The 22,423-nt window shown below is 42.0% G+C and overlaps 2 protein-coding genes across 11 annotated transcripts in view; one reads left to right on the forward strand and one right to left on the reverse strand.

Moving 5' to 3' along the window:
• Positions 1 to 22,423, reverse strand: part of CEBPZOS (CEBPZ opposite strand) — a 58,801-nt gene that overhangs the window by 7,297 nt on the left and 29,081 nt on the right. For 6 of the 10 annotated variants that reach the window (XR_014842254.1, XR_014842252.1, XR_014842253.1 and 3 more), the window contains exons 1-3: positions 5,562 to 5,594; positions 2,114 to 2,229; positions 274 to 318 (exon numbers count right to left, since the gene is read on the reverse strand). Coding sequence is in view for 5 of the 10 variants with exons in the window: in XM_085019578.1 (XP_084875704.1) it covers positions 274 to 318; positions 2,114 to 2,228 (160 nt within the window). In the remaining 5 variants the exon portion in view is untranslated. Of the gene's footprint in view, positions 1 to 273; positions 319 to 2,113; positions 2,230 to 5,280; positions 5,595 to 22,423 lie in introns of those variants that run through there. The other 4 variants (XR_014842255.1, XM_085019579.1, XM_085019580.1 and 1 more) reach the window with 3 other exon arrangements.
• Positions 17,526 to 22,423, forward strand: part of EIF2AK2 (eukaryotic translation initiation factor 2 alpha kinase 2) — an 89,797-nt gene continuing 84,899 nt past the window's right edge. The window contains exon 1 of the mRNA XM_085015893.1: positions 17,526 to 17,612. The gene's annotated coding sequence lies outside the window, so the exon portion shown is untranslated. The remainder of the gene's footprint in view (positions 17,613 to 22,423) is intronic.

The raw sequence follows: 22,423 nt of genomic DNA on the forward strand, positions 1-22,423 counted from the left end.
CATCACCCTCAGATAAGTCTCATTCCAAAGTCTACATTCTTAATCCACTGGAATAATTAAGAATACAGCCCATTGACTAAAACTTCTCATCTGTGGATGAGAATTTTCTCCATTCTGGTCTCAGAGCGATAATGGGAATGAACAGTATTTTTTTGGAAATTGACATCACAAAATTATGGTCATTTATCCTTTAATTGGTCATAAAGAAATAATTTATAAAGGTTACCTGAAGAAGTGTTTTGTAGTCTTATTTTTCTTTAAGGAAAAACATACCTTCCAAGATGAAGGGAAACTTCTTGCTCATTGTTTGCCTGAAATCTAACAAAAAAAGTCTTAAAATTGGGCATAATTAGAAAGTCACTGGATTAACACATGGAGCCATAATTTAGTTGTAGTTTTAGAGATAAGATAGGAATTCTATAAATAAGAAATCTGTGTTAAAGACCTGGTAGTCCAGGAATTAAATCCTTATAGGGTCTAAATTGTACTTATAAATGTAGCCTTCCATAGTAATTTTGGAGTTTTTTAAACTTTACCTATATTTATTATATATGATGTAATTTACCTTGGAATAGTATTTCTTTTTGGCTGTGCCTGTGGCAAGTTTCTGGGCCAGAAGCTGAACCCATACCACAGCAGTGATGATGCTGGGCCCTTAACCCACTGTCCCACCAAGGAACTTCATTTCAAAATTGTATTGAAAAGCAGATTTTCAGTGTTAATGTGAACTTCGCATGTAATTTTATGAGGGTTTTTTGGGGTTGTTTTTTTTTTTTGTCTTTTTAGGGCTGCAGGTGCAGCACATGGAAGTTCCCAGGCTAGGGGTCAAATGGAAGCTGCAGCTGCCAGCCTACACCCCAGCCACAGCAACACCAGATCCAAGCTGTGTCTGCAACCTACACCACAGCTCAGGGCAAAGTCAGATCCTTAACCCACTGAATGAGGCCAGAGATCAAACCCACATCCTCTTGGATACTAGTCCAGTTTGTTAGCACTGAGCCATGATGGGAACTCCCCATTATGAGTTGTTTTTATGGGTGCCATTTTACCTTATTAAACGATTAGAAATAAGTCTATACCTCACTTAGTTTTTGATGCTGGTCTTAAAACTTGGATTTCCTTTTATTTTTTTTTTTAATTTTTTATTTATTTTATTATTATTTTGTTGTTGTTGTTGTCTTTTTTTTTTTTTTTTGCTATTTCTTGGGCCACTCCCGCGGCATATGGAGGTTCCCAGGCTAGGGGTCTAATTGGAGCTGTAGTCTCCGGCCTACGCCAGAGCCACAGCAACGCGGGATCCGAGCCGCGTCTGCAACCTACAGCACAGCTCACGGCAACACCGGATCGTGAACCCACTGAGCAAGCACAGGGACCGAACCCGCAACCTCATGGTTCCTAGTCGGATTCGTTAACCACTGCGCCACAACGGGAACTCCCCTGGATTTCCTTTTAAATACTGTTCAGATGTTTTCTGTTATATGCTTTATTTACAGTTTAAATGTGTATCTTGTGAATATTCAACAGCATTCTGGAACACAGTATTTCAGTGAAGTGCTAAGAAGATAAATGACAAGTTTCAAAGATGACCACCACCCTAGGTCTACTATTCCCTGCTTTAGGAAACGAGAAGTAGCACTTCCTGATTTCAAAAACTGAAGGCTCTAATATAAAATTTCTCCCACAAAATGTCAAAATGGTGATGGCCAATGGCATGGGAAAGGCTTTCAGTGCCCAGTATCAATGCAGAGGAAGAAACTGCTAGCCTGAGAAACTGGTTTCTTGACAATTCAGCTGTGCTACCCACCTCTTGCTTTCTCAGTCTACCAAACAATGAGGTATGGTGGGCAGGCTTGGTTTTTCTCCATCTGTGCTCCCAAACTAAGCTAGACCTAGGATACCTGCCCTATGCCCCTCACTAGTAAAATCCATGGAAGTAAGAAACATTTTCCTTAGTCTACAACTTTTTAAGCGAGAAGTAACAGTCATTTATTCTACAATAACTAACAACTAAGCTTCTTCCCCGTGAGTCCATAAAATGCCTAATACATTGAAGAAGTGGTTTCTCTTAAAACACTAATTTAAACACAAAACACTAATTTCTGAATTTGATTACCTTGGCTTGTGTTCATCTTTTTAAACAAAAAATATGCTCCAAAAATGCCCACAAGTTCAGCTACTAAAACTCCTTTAAAGATCTTCTTTGCCAGTGGTTCCATAGTCCGGGCCATCCTAAGTATAGCAATAACAAATGTAAAACTGAATAAGCATATTCAAGTTTAATACCACTTCTATAAAAATAACTCCCATTTCCATAGTTTAAATGAGTATATAAAAATAAAATCCCAAAGTTACTGTATTCTTAGTTGTATTAGACATGTCTCACATTGCTAGTTTTCAACTTCCATGACTAAGGTACAGTTAACCAAAAACATGATTGGAGAAAGCACAGAGGAGACAAAATTGAAGAAGCCATTGTGAAAAGAACTAGCAATTTATGAAGGAAGTTGTTTGTTTTTTGTTTTGTTTTGTTTTTGTCTTTTCTAGGGCCGCACCCACGGCATGTAGAGGTTCCCAGGCTAGGGATCTAATCGGAGCTGTAGCCACTGGCCTACGCCACAGCCACAGCAATGCAAGATCTGAGCAGCATCTTCAACCTACACCACAGCTCACGGCAGCACCGGATCCTTAACCCACTGAGAGAGGCCAGAGATCAAATCTACAACTTCATGGTTCCTAGTTGGATTTGTTAACCACTGAGCCACGATGGGAACTCCAATGGAATTAACATTTTTAAACTCGCTAATATCGAGATGGGGTAGATCATTTTTTAAGCTGAAAATAGTAATTAAGACACAATCTAACAGGCCTAGTATGTGAAAGTGCTTTGTGAAGTACCCTACAAAAGTAAGGTTTTCCATAAGTGGTTTTTACATGTTTTATAGCTGGAGGTTTTCATTTATTTATACAACATATATTGAACTATGTGCCATAGTTCTGGGCATTTTATATAATGATGAGCAATAAATTAACTGCTTCTTGTTCCTGAGGAGCTGCTATCCTAACAGTTAAAAATACCTCCCCATGGGGTTCCCATTGTGGCTCAGTGGTTAATGAATTCGACTAGGAGCCATGAGGTTTCGGGTTAGATCCCTGGCCTTGCTCAGTGGGTTGGGGATCCAGCGTTGCTGTGAGCTGTGGTGTAGGTTGCAGACGCAGCGCGGATCCCACGTTGCTGTGGCTCTGGCGTAGGCTGGCAGCTGTGGCTCCCATTCGACCCCTAGCCTGGGAACCTCCATATGCCGGAGGAGCGGCCCAAGAAGTGGCAAGAAGACAAAAAAAAATACCTCCCCCATCCCCAGATTTGGGGGGGGTGGCTACTGCATTCTTGGTGTGGAGGTTCCTGGGCCAGCTGCAGCAACACCAGATCCTTAACCCACTACACGGGCAAAGGCGTGAACCCTGGCCTCAGCCGTGACTCGAGTCCTTCGGAGACAACGCTGGATCCTTAACCCGCTGCAGCACAGCGAGAACTTGCCAACTCCCAGATTCTGATTCAGCATGTCTAGAGTTGGCACCCAGTAATCTCCCCTTTTACAGACAACTCCAAGTGACATTTATATAAGAGGCTGCTGGATCACATGAGGAGGAACACTGACCACCATCACCCAGTAAGTGGCAAACCAGACTTCAAATCTTGATTCTCTTCCTGTAATTAAAAGCTAATCAGAAGACACGGTTTGAGTCTTCATCCTCCTTCTCTAAAGAGAAAGCTAAAAAGGAGAGAGCTACATAACAAGAAAATAGCATATACGACTCTTACTAAATATATTCAATGTAAAGCTAAGTTTTTACTCTGCCTCCCTATAACGCCAAAGTCAATAACAGAAGAACCAGCGCTTTTTTTCAACTCAGGATTTCACCACTGTCCTATGTATGCTGCACATTGTTCTGCCCTCTGTGTGAGATGGCACGTCCTCTAAGTCTCCAGCCCCAGAGCTCCACTCATTCCATCCAATTTTGACTCCTTTTCACGAAGTCTGATGGTGGGGTAATTAAATACCCTACTTAGGTAGGATTATCTACGAATATCGTTACCAGGTGTCCCTTCCCCTCCAAATTCCCTTCTCATTCTGATAATGCGATCGCCCTCAGGACTAAAAGATTAAATTTTTATTGTTCTTACCTAAGAGAAATGAAGCAGAGCAAGTTAAAAAAATAACTTACATATAACCAAGAGGCGATGAGGGGGTAGGAAGGGAGACTTGTTTCGCTTTGTTGACTATGCTGTACAAGTACTAACAGGAAATAAGCCAGGATCAGTACAGGTAGGGGTTTTGGGGGTTATTTTTAATGTTCAAGGGGTGGAAAAAACAAAAACAAAGCCTGCCCATAGCCAGACCACAGTGAAAGGAATACAAACAGAATTTTGTTTTGTTGGGACACAGCAATGATAAAGGTTCAAACAATACAGTCCAAATAACACTGAATAATAAAGCATTTACTTTCTTAAAAACACATTCCAAGTGTTCCGGTTGTGCCTCAGAGAGAAGGAGCCCAACTAGTATCCACGAGGGCGCAGGTGCGATCCCTGGCCCTGCTCAGTGGGTTAAGGGTCCCCCAATGCCGTGAGCTGTGGTGTAGGTCACAGACATGGCTCCAATCCCAAGTTGCCGTGGCTGCGGTGCAGGCGGGCAATTGTACCTCGGTTTGACTCAGCCTGAGAACCTCCATGTGCCCAGGGTGTGGCCCTGAAAAGACAAAAGTCCAAGTCCCTCAGCTTCACGAAAGGTGTTTATAACCACTGATAAAACCCCATCTGATAAAGACCACCAAAGGCATACCTGTCCATGACAAAGTTATATTACTAACTAGCAGAGGAGGACTAGGATTAGACAAGTTTTGGAAAAGGAAGGAACTCAAGTGAAGTTTAAAACAATCCTCTGATGGGTTCGAAGAAAACCAGGGCTGTGTGTCTTAAAGTTAACATTACACTTGGCTGAGAAGCTGAATCAGGGCGCACATTAAGACAAATGTGCAAAGTCTGAAAACCCCTCATCTGCACCAAAGCTAGAAATCGACACAGTTCGGCATTTTCAAGCAACACTTCAGAAAACAAGGTCTTTCCAAACACTCTAGAAGTGGAAGAACAAGGTTTCTCAGCTATGACCCTGGTTCAATTAATTAACAAGAGTAGTTTTTCCGAGTTCCCAGGGTCACAGGCCAAACAACCAGCGAGGCCTCTGAGAGGCTCCAGCCAGCTTCCTAGCTACCCCTGCGTACCCCAGCTTTCCGAACCGCCCGGGTTCCCAGGGCTCTGCGGCCCCGCCAGGTGTAGACACGCGCGCCCAAAGCAAGAAGCACCTTCCGGCTGCGGGCCAAGGTCGCCGAGCGACCCGGAAACACTCGGGCCCGTCCCGCGCCTCCTCTGGCAGAGGGTACAGAGACACCGATCGTCCGCTGAATGACCCCAAAACTCTGCCCGCCGAAAAGCCTGCTGCGCTCTCCACTCTGTGGACCCCAAGTCAGGAAGCCAAGTAAGAGCCCACGGAAAAGAAGCTTACCTGAGCTGCGTACCCGTACGGCTGCGCAAGCGCAAAGGCTGGCAGAGCCCTGCCCCGCCCCTCCGGCGCTGGCCCCGCCCCCACACTGAAATTACCACTTACTCTGCTTTTAATAAAAAGCACGATCCTGACTTCAGGCTACTTACATTATTTTATTTAATCCTCACAATAACTCTGTCATAATACGTGCTATGATTATCTCAATTTACAGAGATGAGAGTGTTGCCCTGCTCACAATCACACAGTTAAGAGCCAGAACGTGGATTTTTCAACACCCTGCAACCCAAAGTGTGAATCGACAATATTGTCATCACCTGGGAGCTTGTTAGAACTGCAGACCTACTGAATCAGACTCTGCATTTTAGCCAGCTTCCTAAACAATTCATTTATAAATCAAAATTTGAGTCACTGCCTGTAATGCCCACTATATAGGAAGAAATGAGGGGAATGAAACAGGGGAAGGGGAGGAGAAGGAGAAAAGGAATATAAAACTCAACTAAGGTTCCATGTCATTAGGCTACACCCTGCAAGCCTTGTAGTTGCCAGCCTGGAGACCAAATAAAGAGCCCAGAAATAGTGATAAAGACATCAATGGATTATTGGACAGGGGAACTTACACATCTGAAACAAGGTTCTGGAGCAACTCTCCACCACATAGGGCAGACAACAGGCAGGACACGGTGGCAAGCTTTGAAACTTTGTCCGGAGGGGATGAAGCAGGTTACCATTGAGAGGTGGAATACTGACATCAGGTTGGCTCAGGAAAACTAAAAACCGGAGTAGGGGGCAAGCAGGTAGGCAGTTACTAATTAAGCCCTATAATTAGTAGGATTGAATAGTCATGTGAGTGAAGCAGGGACTGGTCAAGCAGAGGATATACAGAGAGCAAAAGCCATCTTGAAGCATGTGCGTGACAAAACGTGAAATCCCTAAACAGACTCAGACCTACCTTCACTGAAGTTATAGTCTAGTTGGGGGAGGGGTAAAATATATCCACAAATAACTAATGAAGAGTATACAGTGATTAGAACCTTTCTTCCGACCTGAGGGATCCACAAAGGTGTTAAGGGGTAATGGTTGGGGCTTTGTTAATACTAGGTAAAGGAAGAGCCCCTGAGGAGCTGTGACTGCCCTAATTTTCCTATCCAACCTCTGTGAGCAGATAGGGAGGTGTCCCTGGAGAAAGAAAACCAGGCATGACTTTCTTGACAAAAGAGAAGCCATTTTGGGCCTAAGCCACTTTGTGATCTAAGCCTGGCCACAGTACTTGCCCTTGAACAGGTCTCAGCAATTAATGATCTTAAGGAAACAAAAGAATGCAGGAACAAACAACTGTTATGGGACAAGAGAAGTCACAATAGCAAAGATAACAAATCAGGTTGTAAAGGCTCCCCATTCTGTTTCAATGGTAAAGATTAGCCTGAAGAACACTCATGAGCTGTTCTACAGAATTCAAAACCTACTCAACCACCAGACCAGCTGGAACCTAAAAAAAGATGATGTTGAACTTTTCTGAACTTCATGACTAAAATCAACTAAAGCTGGTATTATCAATCTTTGCCCCAATTCTTTTTTTTTTTTTTTTTTCGGAGGCTCCCAGGCTAGGGGTCTAATTGGAGCTGTAGCCACCGGCCTACGCCACAAGCCACAGCAACACGGAATCCGAGCCGTGTCTGCGACCTACACCACAGCTCACGGCAACGCCGGATCATTAACCCACTGAGCAAGGGCAGGGACCGAACCCGCAACCTCATGGTTCCTAGTCGGATTCGTTAACCACTGCACCACGACGGGAACTCCTCTTTGCCCCAATTCTATGCTTAATTCTCTTCTGCTGGAGCCCCTTCATGAATATGCATATACCATCCAAAACCCTTCAGAAATATGCACGTACCCTTAGCTTAAAACTTCCCCAATTTTGCTGTTCAGGAAGACACTGCTTTGCGAAAGGCCTCTGGTGTTCTCCTTGCTGCAAGTAATAAATCTTTCCTTCTCCGGATCTCTGGCTGGGTTGTATCTTCTGGCTTGACACCCACTAAGAGGCAACTCGGTTTTCAGTAACACCCCCACAGTCCAGCCCATACCATTCCTTTCCACAGCTGAACTATCATAAATGTGATAAATAAATGTGAGACGTGAGACATACAGATGCATAAACTCCATTTATTTAAAGCATGTCATTATCAGTCAAAATCACTCAGGCTAACCAGATTCAGAGTCCCAAACCATCTCTTCCATGATATCAACTTTACTGACAGCCTCTTAACTTTTAGGCTTTATATAATCTTTTGATCTCTTCTTTTTTTGGTAGGGGGGCCACACCTGAGGCATGCGGAAATTCCCAGGCCAGGGACAGAACCTGTGCCATAGCTGTTACCAGAGCCAACAGTGACAATGTCAGATCCTTTACCTGCTGAGCCACCAGAGAACTTCAATCTTTTGATCTCTTCTATCTGTGCCATAGAAACTGTCTCTAGTTTGAACATCAATTCTATTAATGTTATGTGTCTGATTTTCTCTCAAACTTGTCTCATAAGATCTCTTTTCACAATGTGTTGCTTTTTATTTTGTCTCTTACTGCTTTTGCTGTCATGATCTCTTTTTCTCAAAACTTTTCAGATCTCCCCCCTTCAGGCATCACCTACTTTTGTTGAAGATCTCCTTTTCCCTCCAGCCAGGACATGCAGAATCTTTAGAGGATTCATTCCCCTTCAAAGATTCGTAAATAAATATGTCTCATTTTATTTATTTATTTATTGTCTTTTTGCCATTTTGAGGGCTGCTCCCACAGCATATGGAGGTTCCCAGGCTAGGGATCCAATCAGAGCCATAGCTGCCGGCCTACACCACAGCCACAGCAACGAGGGATCTGAGCCGCGTCTGCAACCTACACTTCAGCTCATGGCAACGCTGGAACCTCAACCCACTGAGCAAGGCCAGAGATCAAACCCACAACCTCATGGTTCCTAGTCGGATTCATTAACCACTGAGCCACGATAGGAACTCCAATATGAAATATTTAAATAAACATTTAAATAAATATTTCTCATTTTAAAAGAGATATTTAAAAGCAATATTGCTCATTTTAAAAGCAACCCCTATGACTTCCAACAATTTGTTTCAATATAAATATAGATATATAGATATTCAGATATAGATACATATTACTTAAGGCACTACTCTATGCCTGGAGCCACCAAGCCCTAGAACATGTTGGTTCGAAATACCAGAACATCAGTGTCAAAGGCACCAGGATGACAAATTAAGATAGGAAGGTAATCAGAATGGTTTAGACTGAAAAAAAGAAAAGGAAAAAAAAAAACCTTCATAACAAAGACTAAAATAATTGCACAGAAACTCAATCAATTGTGTTGGGAATGGATATAAACTAATTAAATGGAGGTTGTTAATTGGGGTGGAAGTTTCACAACATCACAGAAAACTTAAACTTATCCATGTCTTACTCATCCTGGACCCCACTAGATTTCATGGACACGTTTTGAGGTAAGAACCTTTTGGCCACAAGGTTGAGGTTAGGAAAAGTGAAAACTGGTAGAGACTCTTACCAAGTTGATTCAATCAATGAATTGAGGTGGAGGCAGAGGATGTTGGGGCAGTGAGAGAGACTCTGGAGGCAGCTTTCCAAAGTGGCATTGATTCTTACAAGTGGGGGAGGGGTGTCACAAGCAGCTGGTGTAAGGGCTGTGCCTCTACATAACTGGGGCAAGGAGGTAACTAATCTGCACCAGACCCAACCCCAGAATGCAAATGCTGGAGCTCTCCAGTTCAGAAGTCCTGTCCATCCTCTTCCAAGCCTCAGCACCCCTTTCAAGGCTGTACATTCCCAATACGGTCTGATTTGCTAACTCTCGTGGAGGAATGCAAGTAGCCAAGTGAAAGTTCTCCTTGCTGCATCATGGCTGAGCCTCAGAAGATGGCAAAAGTCCCAGGCTACCCTGGTGCTCACAAGTTCAAGGGCTATAGAGATCTCCACATTAACAAGTACCTAGGAAGTTTACTCTCCATTCTCCTATGGTCACCTCAGAGGAAGAGCAGCTAGCCAATCTGGTGGGATCTTCAAGGTAGATTTCAGTTAGGGGACATGAAGCAGCAAAGATTAGTCCAGATGACCCATTAGTACTGGTTGCCAGAGGGCACCTAATGGACAAGAGGGGCTCAGGATCTTGGTAATGGCCTAGCCTTCCCTTCAGATGGCCCAGGTCACAGAACAGTGATGAGCTGCAGCCTCCGGGGGACAGTTCCTGAAGCAGGCGCAGTGGGGACAGGGCCCCTGTTCTGCCAGCTGCCAGAGTGGAACAGTTCCCCATCACCCTCAGTCAAGGAGACCAAAATGATACCAGATACACCATTTTGGATCCCAAATATTTATAGCATTCACTAACTCATGGACTCCACCCTTGACTTCCTGGTATTCAACTTCTGATGAGGGGAGCTAGTTTTTAATAAAGTCCCAATATACAGAAGTTACATCCCTCTCCCTACACCCTGAATTCCAAGGTCAATTTCAATCCTGAACTACTCTGGGAAGTAACACTTCTCTTCCTAACAAAGAGGAAAAAACACACACACAACTTAATTCCGAAGGAGCACCCCACTACGTGGAAAAGAAAATGACATAAGGGGGGGGCCTAACCCCTAATGCCTGCTTTACTAATCTACCTTGATTTCAGTCATCTTAGATGTTTTTTTTAATCACCTGTTTTCTCTCTTACCTTCTCTCTTTCTCTTTGGTATAAGTCTAGAGCTTAGTGGAAAAAAATTGAAGGCAGAGAAGGATCAAGATGACAGAGGAGTAAGACGTGGTGCTCACCTTCTCCCACAAACACATCCAAAAATACCATCTACATGCAGAACACTTGGCACAACACCTATAGAACACTGGCAGAAGACCCTAGACCTCCAAAAAGGGCAAGAAACCCTCCACATAACTGGGAAGAACAAAAGGGGAAAAAAAAAGAGAGAGAGAGAGAGAGAAAGAATCAAGCCGGGACTAGCACTCCTAAGAGGGAGCTGTTAAAGAGGGAAGGACCCCACACCCTGGGAAGCATCCAACCAATGGGGAGATCGGCCAAGATGGATGGACCTCAAAGTCGTGGAGAAAAGTGCACAAGATGGACTGAGGAGGACAAAACAGAGTGAGAGCCACACAGATCACCTGCACCACCACCCCTGGACTCCACTGCCTGAGATGCTCAGGTCGAGGCTGGGCACTGAGACTCAGGCTCCAGAGATTAGTTCCAGGGAGGGCACTAGGGTTGGCTGTGTGGAGACAGCCTGATAGGCTAGGGAGTGGTATGCCACAGGCTGGGGAGCCAAAGGCCAGAGTTGAGGGAACCCAGGAGAGGTCTGGCCCCAAAGGAGAACCAAGGTGCCATTATTGGGGAGGGCAAGAGGAGAGGGGTGGACTGCCATAGGAATATCTTTCCCTGCACAAGTGAGAATTCCCAGGTGGGGTGCCTCTGGAGTAGGCTATGGGAGACAGGGTGCCTCTTATGCAGGCTACAGGTGGCCAGGCACCTCTTGTGTGGACTAAGGGCAGCATGGGGGGAGGGCTAAGAGTGACAGGGTGATCTACAGGCAGAGGGGGCAAACCACAGCAGTCATCTCAGACACAAGAGGTGGGCATGGCCAATCACCACTAGAAGTCTGTGAACAGGCACCATCTATAGCCCCAGGCACCTCAGAGGTTGGTGAAGAAGAGGGTACTGCAACCAAGCACCACCCACTGTTGCTCTCACTGTCCTGGGAACACACCTGCCTTGATGCTGCCACTACCAAACACTCCAGGCATCACCTACACCTGCCTGATGACTGCCACTTCCCAGGACCCTGCAACTAAGAGCAGCCTGTGCCACCCTCCTGCCAGTCCTTGCTGCTGTCAAAGGCTTAGCGAGCAGGCATTGGCTACCAGCCCTACCCATTGCCTCCATCTCCCTGGAAGCACACACAGCACCTAGAAATAAAAAGTAAGCCCTCACAAAATACCTAGGGGCACTCTCGCATATAAATAGCCCTTCAAGACTACAGGAGTTGTTTTCCCTAAACTCACAGAACAAGAAAAATATAAGCAAAATGAAGAAGCTCAGGAATCATTCCCAGTTAAAAGAACAGGAGGGAACAAATGATTAAACAGACCTGTACATTCTTTTTTTTGTTTGTTTTTTGGTCTTTTTGCCTTTTCTTGAGCCACTCTTACGGCATATGGAGATTCCCAGGCTAGGGATTGAACTGGAGCTGTAGCCACCAGCCTATGCCAGAGCCACAGCAACGCAGGATCCGAGCCGCATCTGCAACCCACACCACAGCTCACAGCAAAGCCAGATCCTTAACCCGCTGAGCAAGTCCAGGGATCGAATCCGCAACCTCGTGGCTCCTAGTCGGATTTGTTAACCACTGAGCCACGACGGGAACTCCAGACCTGTACATTCTAACAGACATCAAGTTCAGAAAGGAGAGAGTGGAAATACTGAAGGAATTAAGGGCAAATTTGAAGGAATTAGAGTGTATATGTACAGTAATGCAGATTACTGTATAAAGGAACTAGAAAATATAAGGAGGAGCAAGGAAAAATTAGAAAATCCATTTGCAGAGATGCAAGCTGAGTTAAAGGCCCTGAAGAGCAGACTAAATAATGCAGAGGAACAAATACATGACTTGGAAGATAGAATAATGGAAATCACCCAATCAGGACAGCCAACAGAAAACCAAATGAAAAAAATGTGAAAGCAGAGTTCGAGTTGTAGCTTAGTGGAAACGAATCTGACTGGCATCCATGAGGACACAGGTTTGATCCCTGGCCTTGCTCAGTGAGTTAAGAATCCAGTATTGCTGTGAGCTGTGGTGTAGGTCTCAGACATGGCTTGGATCCTGTATTGCTATGGCTGTGGCAGCTATAGCTCCAATTCAAGCACTATCCTGGGAACCTCAACATACCACGGGGCAGCTTAAGAAGATTAAAAAAAGAAAAAGAAAAAAACATGAAACAATATAAGAGATCTATGGGATAACAAAAAGTGGGTCAATCTATGCAAAATAGGGATTCCAGAAGGAGAAGAAAATGAAAAGGGGATTTAAAATATATTTGTAGAAATTATGGCTGAAAACTTTCCAAATCTAAAGGAAATAGATATCAAGATACAGGAAGCAGAGAGGGTCCCAAACAAGTTGAACCCAAACAGGCCTACACCAAGTGTTATTATAATAAAAATAGCAAAAGTTAAAGAGAGTCTTCTAAAGGCAACAAGAGAAAAACAAAGTTAATTATAGGGAACCCCCAAAAGGCTATCAGCTGATTTCTCTGCAGAAATACTACAGGCCAGAAGAGAGTGGGTAGATATATTCAAAGTTTTAAAAGGGAAAAATCTGCAGCCTAGAATACTCTACCCAGCAAGAATATCATTTAAAATAGAAGGAGAAATAAAGACTTTCTCCAACAAACAAAAAGTAAAGGTTTAGCAATACTAAAACCACCCCCCCACAAAATGCTGAAAGGGCTCCTCTAAATAAAAACGAAGTAAGAATAAATAGGATGGAGGAAAGCAATCACTTAAATAAGCCAGTATACAGATCTAAAAGGGGAAAAAAACAAAACAACAACAAAAAAAACCCTATTGTAAAAGCAACAAAAAACACAAGGAACAGCAAAAGGACAAATACTTTTTTTTTTTTTTTTTTTGGTAAAATGTGATTGAGCCTGTATGACTATCAGGCTAAAGCAAGCAGATATAGGGAGGGGTTAACAAACTTGAAAAAAAGCACAACCACAAATCAAAACTAAACATTACATCCACAAAAACTGAAAAGAAGAGGACACAAGCATAAAATAAATGGAAATCATCCAATAAAAAAATAAAGGTACAAAGGAGAAACATAGAATCAACTGGAAAACAGGTTTAAAATATCAATAAATACATATTTATCAATAATTACCATAAATATCAATGGACTGAATGCTCCAATCAAAAGACATAGAGTGGCAGATTGGATAAAAAAGCAAAAGTCTACTATATGCTCTCTATAAGAGACTCACCTTAGGGCAAAGGACACATATAAATTAAAAGTGAGGGGATGGAAAAAGATATTCCACTTTAATGGAAAAGACAGGAAAGCAAGTGTTGCAATACTCGTATCAGACAAAATAGACTTTAAAACAAAGGCCTTAAAGAAAAACAACGATACTACTTAAGGACAAAAGAATCCATTCAAGAAGAGGATATTACAATTGTCAATATATATGCCCCTAATATAGAAGTACCCACATACATACAAAAAATACTAAGAGACATAAAAGGAGAAATTGATGGGAATACAAGAATAGTAGGAGACTTTAACAAAATAGTAGGAGACTTTAACAATAAAATAAAATAAATAAAAAATAAAATAAAATAGTAGATGACTTTAATAAAGATAGTATCAAAAAAGAAAATTATAGGCCAATATTTTTGATGACTATAGACATAAAAATTCTCAAAAAAATTTTGGCCAACCAAATCCAACAACATATACAAAAGATTATACACCATTCATTCCAGGTTCACAAGGATGATTCAATATATGCAAATCAATCAACATCATACACCACATTAACAAAAGAAAAGTCAAAAAACACATGATCATCTCGATAGTTGCAGAAAAAGCATTTGACAAAGTCCAACATCCATTCACGATAAAGACTCTTACCAAAGTGGATATAGAGGGAACTTACCTTAACATAATAAAGCCATTTACAAGAAACCCACAGTCAAAATAATATTCAATGGAGAAAAGCTGAAAGCTTTCCCACTAAAATCTGGAACAAGACAAGGATGTCACCCTCACCACTTTTATTCAACATAGTATGGAAGTCCTAGCCACAGCAATCAGACAAACAAAAGAAATAAAAGGTATCCAAATTGGAAGAGAAGAGGTAAAACTGTCACTGTATGCACAGGACGTGATACTATATATTGAAAATCTTAAGGACTCCACAAAAAAACTACTGGAACAGATAGTGTTCAGCAAAGTAGCAGGATACAAGATTAACATTCAGAAATCAGTTGCATTTCTATATGCTAGCAATGAAATATTAGAAAAGGAATATAAAAATACAATACCATTTAAAATTGCACCTAAAAAATTAAATACCTAGGAATAAACCTGACCAAGAAGGGGAAAGACTTAAACGCTGAGAACTATAAAACATTAATCAAAGAAATTAAAGAGGATTCAAAGAAATGGAATGGTATTCCATGCTCCTGGATTGGAAGAATTAATATTGTTAAAATCACCATACTCCCCAAAGCAATTTAGACATTCAATGCAATCCCTATCAAACTGCCCATGACATTTTTCACAGAACTGGAACAATCCAAAATTTTATATGGAACCATAAGAGACCCAGAATTGCCAAAGCAATCCTGAGGGAAAAAAACAAACAAACAAACAAACAGCAGGAGGCATAACTCTCCCAGACTTCAGGCAATATTACAAAGGTACAGTAATCAAGACAGTGTGGTAATAGTGCCAAAACAGACATACAGACCAATGGAACAGAATAGAGAAACAGAAATAAACCCAAACACCTACAGTCAATTAATTTTTGACAAAGGAGGCAAGAATATAAAATGGGGAAAAGATAGTCTCTTCATCACGTGGTGCTGGGAAAACTGTCCAGTGGTTCAGGACAGCTGCATGTAAATCAATGAAACTAGAACACACCCTCACACCATGCACAAAAATAAACTCAAAATGGCTTAAAGACTTAAATGTAAGACAAGATATCATAAAATTCCTAGAAGAGAACATGGGCAAAACATTTTTGGACATCAACCTTACAAATGTTTTCTTAGGTTAGTCTCCCAAAGCAACAGAAATAAAAACAAAAATAAACCAATGGGACCTAATCAAATTTACAAGCTTTTGCACAGCAAAGGAAACCATAAAACACACACACACACACACACACACACACACACACACACACAAACAAGACAACCTATGGAATGGGAGAAAATAGTTTCAGATGATGCAACTGACAAAAGCTTAATCTCTAAAATATATAAACAACTTACACAACTCAACAGCAAAAAAACCAACAACCCAAGTGAAAAATGGGCAGAAGACCTGAATAGACATCTCTCCAAAAAATATATACGGATGGCCAATAGGCACATCAAGAAATGCTCAACAGGAGTTCCCATAGTGGCGCAGTGGTTATCAAATCCGACTAGGAACCATGAGGTTGCGGGTACGATCCCTGTCCTTGCTCAGTGGGTTAAGGATCCAGGGTTGCCGTGAGCTGTGGTGTAGTTTGCAGACACGGCTCGGATCCCGCGCTGCTGTGGCTCTGGCGTAGGCCGGCAGCTACAGCTCCAATTCGACCCCTGGCCTGGGAACCTCCATATGCTGCGGGAGCCACCCAAGAAATAGCAAAAAGACAAAAAAAAAAAAAAAAAAAAAAAAAGAAATGCTCAACATTAGTAATTACTAGAGTGCTGGAGGCCAGCTCCCGCGGCCAGGGAGTGTACACTTTTCCTGATAGGAGAGGGACGCGCTCGGCTTTTGCAATGGAGACAGCCTCTTTGTCCCTTCTTTCAGGGTGCTGGACTGCTCAAATTTTATTGGCGTAAGTGGTTGATTATATAGACAGTTTCTCACTACAGATTACATCACAGTGTTAAAAGTAACTTTTACATGATACAGCAGCTATACATCATATTCTAAGATCTTTGTTTTAACTGAATTTAGTGAGTACAATTTAAGGGCAATTAGGTACAATACATCATGTGGAAAGGAGGAGACTCAGTACAAATCATCCCATGGCCAGCAAGTCTCCACAAGTTGAAGAGGTCACAGACACAGGAATTTGGCATTCACAAATCTTGTTTTTCGACTGGTGCTTATCTTTAAGGCATTATGGCAGGGAGACAGTGTAAGAAAATATAAACCAACTTAACTAGCTATCACTTAAAAGCTTCTATAACTCATAGCTAGGTGTCTTTTGATCAAGAATAATGTATGTCTAACTTCTATGAACCTCATTAAAATCCTAACTCTAAAGTTTACTGTATAACTAGTTAGTAGAGAAACACTATGTTTTAATTAAGTTGGATTTAAATAGGGGAAAGTCCTTCAGGATGAAATTTTTTCTTATATTATTGTTGCAATTTTGTTAAATCACAAATCACCACAGGAAAACAACAATGGAAAATAAGAATAATAAGTAAATAATCAGGAAAGACTGAGGAAAACTGAATAACAAATAAAACAACAGGAAAGACTAGTTCACCCGAGAAACAATCCCTGTTCTCCAGAGCAAACATGGAAATTGTTTTCCCAGGGAACCCCCAATTTTTCCCCATCAACATCAAAATGAGAGCTGTGTAACCTGAGGCCTGCCCTCAGCTTGTACTGTTCTGGCAGGCTTTTATCCTGACCAGAAGCCCACCTTTGGCTTGTACCGTTCAGGTGAGCTCCCCTCTTTGGTTAGGAACCTGCCTTCAGGTTTTTCTGCCATCAGGCAAGGTCCTTTTTTTTTTTTGAGTCCTTGCATCCCCTAGGCTCCCCACATTAGAGAAATGCTAATCAAAACTACAATGAGATACCACCTAACACTGGTCAGAATGGCCATCATTAACAAGTCAACAAATGCTGGAGAGGGTGTGGAGAACAGGGTACCCTCCTTTACTGTTGGTGGGAATGTAAATTGGTACAACCACTATGAAAAATAGTATGGAGGTACCTCAGAAAACTCGACATATACAACTACCATATGGCCCAGCAATCCCACTCCAAGGCATATATCCAGACAAAACTTTCATTCAAAAAGATGGAGTTCCTGTCGTGGCTCAGTGGTTAACAAATCCGACTAGGAACCATGAGGTTGTGGGTTCGATCCCTGGCCTTGCTCAGTGGTTAAGGATCCGGCGTTAAGTGAGCTGTGGTGTAGGTCAAAGACGCAGCTCAGATCCCGTGTTGCTGTGGCTCTGGTGTAGGCTGGTGGCTACAGCTCCGATTCGACCCCTAGCCTGGGAACCTCCATGTGCTGTGGGAGTGGCCCAAGAAAATGGCAAAAAGACAAAAAAAAAAAAAAAAAAAAAAAGATACATGCACCTGTATGTTCATTGCAGCACTATTCACAATAGCCAAGACATGGAAACAACCTAAATGTTCAGCCACAGACGAATGGATTAAGGAGTGGTATATATACACAATGGAATACTACTCAGCCACAAAAAAGAACAAAATAATGCTATTTGCAGCAACTGGATGAAACTAGAGACTCTCATACTAAGTGAAGTAAGTCAGAAAGAGAATGACAAATATCATGATATCACTCATATACGGAATTTAATAGATGGCACAAATGAACCTATCTACAGAAAAGAAACAAACTCATGGACTTGGAGAACAGACTTATGGTTGTCGGGGGTGGGGAGGAGTGGGTTAGACTGGGAATCTGGGGTTAATAGAGGCAAGCTATTACATCTGGAGTGAATAAGCAATGGGATTCGGCTGTATAGCACAGGGAACTATATTTAGTCACTTGTGATGGAACATGATGGAGGATAATGAGAAAAAGAATGTATATATAATATGGCTCGGTCACTTTGCTGTATGTACAGCAGAAATTGACAGAGTATTGTGAATCAACTATAATAGAAAAAATAAAAAATCTTACCAAAAATAAATAAATAAAGGCAAAGAAGGTAAAAAGGAACAATCTCTTTAATCTCAAGGAAAGGAGCTTTAAATAAGCCTCCCAGGCTGTGCCACCAGGAGCAAAAGCCAAGCCACGGCAGCACCATTTGAGAGGTCTTCCACCACTTACCCGAGGTCGGGTTAATCCAGGAGCCAAACAGGAAGCTAAGATTTCACAGAACATGAGGTCCAGATGTACTCAAAGGCTCACCAGTGCAAATGCGTGACCCAATCTGGGTTAGTTTGCAATCATTCATGCCAGACAATTAAGAGTCAAGTATTTAGAACTGTAAGCCTAACAGGCTGTCCTGAGCATAAAGAGACAAACAAGCATCAGAGCTCACATTACAAATTCCAAACAGCCCCTAAATCCTCTTAAAATTATAGGTATTAGTGTCAGAACAGGGTCCACCCATATTGTTGTTGTTGGTTTTTTAATGTTTTACTCACTGGGAAGCAAGAAAAGTACAACACTGTTTGAATTAATGTCTTAAATTCTACCTTCCCCAGAGAAATAAAGACTCTTTGTAATATAAGGGACAACCCCACTAAGCAGCTTGGCAGGGAGTCCACTCTTTTCTTTTTTAGGGAGGGAGACTCTGAAATACACAACCTTTCCATCCACAGTGAACAGCATCCTATTATTATGTAAGGTAATAAGACCTTTAATGGGAAGTGCTGTATGAAACTAGGAAAATAGTAAGACACTCAAACGTTTGAATTTTACAAACTTTAAAAAATATAATCACTATTATGATACACAGATACTCTTTTTTTTTTTTTTTTTTCTGCTTTATAGGGCTGCACCTGTGGCATATAGAGGTTCCCAGGCTAGGGGTCTAATCGGAGCTACAGCCACCGGCCTACACCACAGCCATGCTAGATCAGAGCCATGTCTATGACCTACACTACAGCTCACCGAGATGCCGGATCCTTAACCCACTGAGCGAGGTCAGGGATCAAACCCACAACCTCATGGTTCCTAGTTGGATTCGTTTCCACTGCACCAGGACGGGAACTCCCTAGATACCCATTCTTAACTAGGAACCTTCTTGGGTTAGTTCTTTCCCTTCAGTAAAACAGAGATTAAAATTTCTCTCTGATATCTCCCACCTGCCTCAGTAAGACACCTGCTGACAGGTAAAATTGCCTTTATTCTGATGTACATGCTTCCATATGTTTACATTTCTGAAATTGGAATGCATTTTGTGATCGATGGATATATTTAATATAATATTTGTCCCCAAATGCTATTATTAAATAAAGTGTCCTTAGAATTCTCTGGTGGCTCAGTGGGTTAAGGATCCAGTGTTGCCACTGCTGTGGCTCCAGTCACTGTGGCACAGGTTCAATTCCTCTCCTAGCAACTTCCACATGCCCCGGACACAGTTTAAAAAAGAAAGTACAAAGAATGCAGAGTGGTGCTGACAGCTAAACCCAGGGCCTCTAAGAGAAATCTTGCTATAATTATCTTTTCGTCAAGGAATTCAGCTGTACTGCCTGCATGCCAATCTCAGCTCCTGAAACAGCTGACTCTACTTCACCCCTGTAAAACTCCACTTAACCCATCTGTAAAATGGTAACAACAGTAACACTGATTTCATAGGGCTATTATGAAGTTATATTAAATCATCCAATTAGGAATTAACTTCTTCAGTGCATTAGTTTAGAGAAAGGTATTCATGGTTTTTAAAAATTATGTTCATAGGGCTAGAGAAAAAAATGGAAGAAGAGGAGTTCCCATTGTGGCACAGTGGAAATGAATCTGACTAGAAACCATGAGGTTGCAGGTTTGATCCCTGGCCTCACTCAGCAGGTCAAGGATCTGGCGTTGCTGTGGCTGTGGTGTAAGCCGGCAGCTACAGCTCTGATTAGACCCCTAGCCTGGGAACCTCCATATGCCAAGGGTACGGCCCTAAAAAACAAAAAGACAAAAAAAAAAAAATGGAAGAAGAGTAAGGAGAATGACTTGGAGAAGACAATGAAAGAAGAAAAAAAGCTCAGCAGGTGTTTATGGAAACACAACTTAAGAGGCCAAAAGAGAGTACATCATGACCCAGAAAGTGTACTAGATAGGATATAGGTCCAACTGCTGTAACAAAGAGACTGCAAAAATCCAGAGGCTGCAACAAGACAGACAACTGCGTTCTTTTACATCCAGCTCAGGAGATTTGTTATAGTAGGGTGGGTGATGGGAGAGTCTCTTTCACCATTGTCAAGCGAGCCAAGTTTCTCTATCTTGTTGGTCTACCATCACCTGGAATGCTTTTTGTCTGCTAATTAGCAAGTTGGGCTGGCTGGTATCAGGCATAGGAAAGGGGATAGGGGAAAATTAGAGAACAATTAACTTCCTGTCTTATGGTCATAACAATGAATTTGCACACACTACCTCTGCTCACCTCCTACCAGCCCCAGGGTCACACCGAGCTGCAAAGGGATCATAGCCCAGTTCATTCAAAGGAAAAAGAACAGAGAGCCGATGGGGAAAGACCGTATCACAGAGAGTGAGTGTCTCACTCCAGGGACCTTTAACCAGCAGTGCGTGAACACAGAGAACAGGAGACACCATTGTATTATGTGCTGCCCTTGACGAAGCATCTCCCTTCCAGGAACCATATAATTTTATTGGTAAATAGGTCAGGAAGGGCAGTAGCATTATCCCATTTTACACACACCTTTGAAGGTATACTATGAGCTCAAAATAACACAACTAGTCATCATCAAAAAGTCTACAGATAATAAATGCTGGAGAGAGTGTGAAGAAAGTGGAACCCTCCTACCCTGTTGGTGGGAATGTAAATTGGTGCAACCACTGTGGAGAACAGTATGGAAGTTCCTTTAAAAACTAAATATAGGAGTTCCCGCTATGGCACAGTGGGTTAAGAATCTGACTGCAGTGTCTCAGGTCACTGTGGAGGCATGGGTTTGATTGCCAGACCAGCGCAGTGGGTTAAAGGATCCAGCAACCCGCAGCTTACAGTTTGGATTCGATCCCTGGCCCAGGAACTTCCAGATGCCATGGGTTCGGCCATAAAAAAACAAACAAAAACAAAATCTCAAAACTAAATATAGAACTACCATATGATCCAGCAATCTCACTCCTTGGCATAAATCTGGAGAAAACCATAATGTGAAAAGATACATGCAGCCCAATGTTCACAGCAGCGCTATTTACAATTGCCAAGACATGGAAACAACCTGTGTCTACCAACAGATGAATGGATAAAGATGTGGTTTATAAACAATGGAATATTACTCAGCTATAAAAAGGAATGAAATATTGCCATTCGCAGCAATGTGGATGGACCCAGAGATAATCATACTAAGTGAAGTAAGAGAAAGACAAATATGATATCACTTATGTATAGAATCTTAAAAAATGATACAAATGAACTCATTTACAAAATGGAAACAGATCTGCTGACACAGAAAACAAATTTAAGGTTACCAAAGGGTTAAGGGGGAGGAAGGGATAAATTAAGAGTTTGGGAGAGTAACAGATACACACTGCTACATATAAAATAGATAAACAACAAGGACCAACTGTTGTAGGCAACTATACTCAGTACTTTGCAATAACACATAATGCAGAAGAATCTGAAAAAGAACTGAATCCTTTTCTGTACACTTGAAACTAACACAGCATTTTAATTCTACTAAAATAAAACATAAAAAAGCAAAAACAAACAAAACATAACTAGTAAGCAGTGGTGCCAAGATCCAAACTCAGGTCTATAGACTTTTTTATTTATTTACTTATTTTTTAATTTTTTAAAATTTATTTTTATTTTTTGGCCACACCCATGGCCAGGGATTAAACCCACACTGCAGCAGCAACCCAAGCCACAGCAGTGACAATGCTGGATCCTTAGCCCACTGTGCCAGAAGGGAACTCCCAGGTCCGCAGACTTCTAAGTTTACTGAGGTAGTGAATGACAGATCTGAGTTTGGTGCCAAGGATTGCTTTCCCACCCCATGGAATTACCTGGAAATTTCACTGCTTCCTTGTTATGAAGGGGACCGGGTTTTGCCACCACAAAATATGCCACTTTGGCATGAAGATTATTTTGTGCTAAAAGCAGTTTAAAAACCCAGTAGATTCAGGAAAAGCTCTCTGCTTCCCACCTCAACTGCCTAAATTTTTATTGGAAAAAAAGGGCTGT

This window comes from Sus scrofa, chromosome 3 (genome assembly GCF_054392235.1).
Source record: "Sus scrofa isolate SSC_HxYL_T2T_F1_AM1 chromosome 3, Sscrofa_HxYL_maternal_Yorkshire_Landrace_v2.0, whole genome shotgun sequence".
Taxonomy (NCBI): domain Eukaryota; kingdom Metazoa; phylum Chordata; class Mammalia; order Artiodactyla; family Suidae; genus Sus; species Sus scrofa.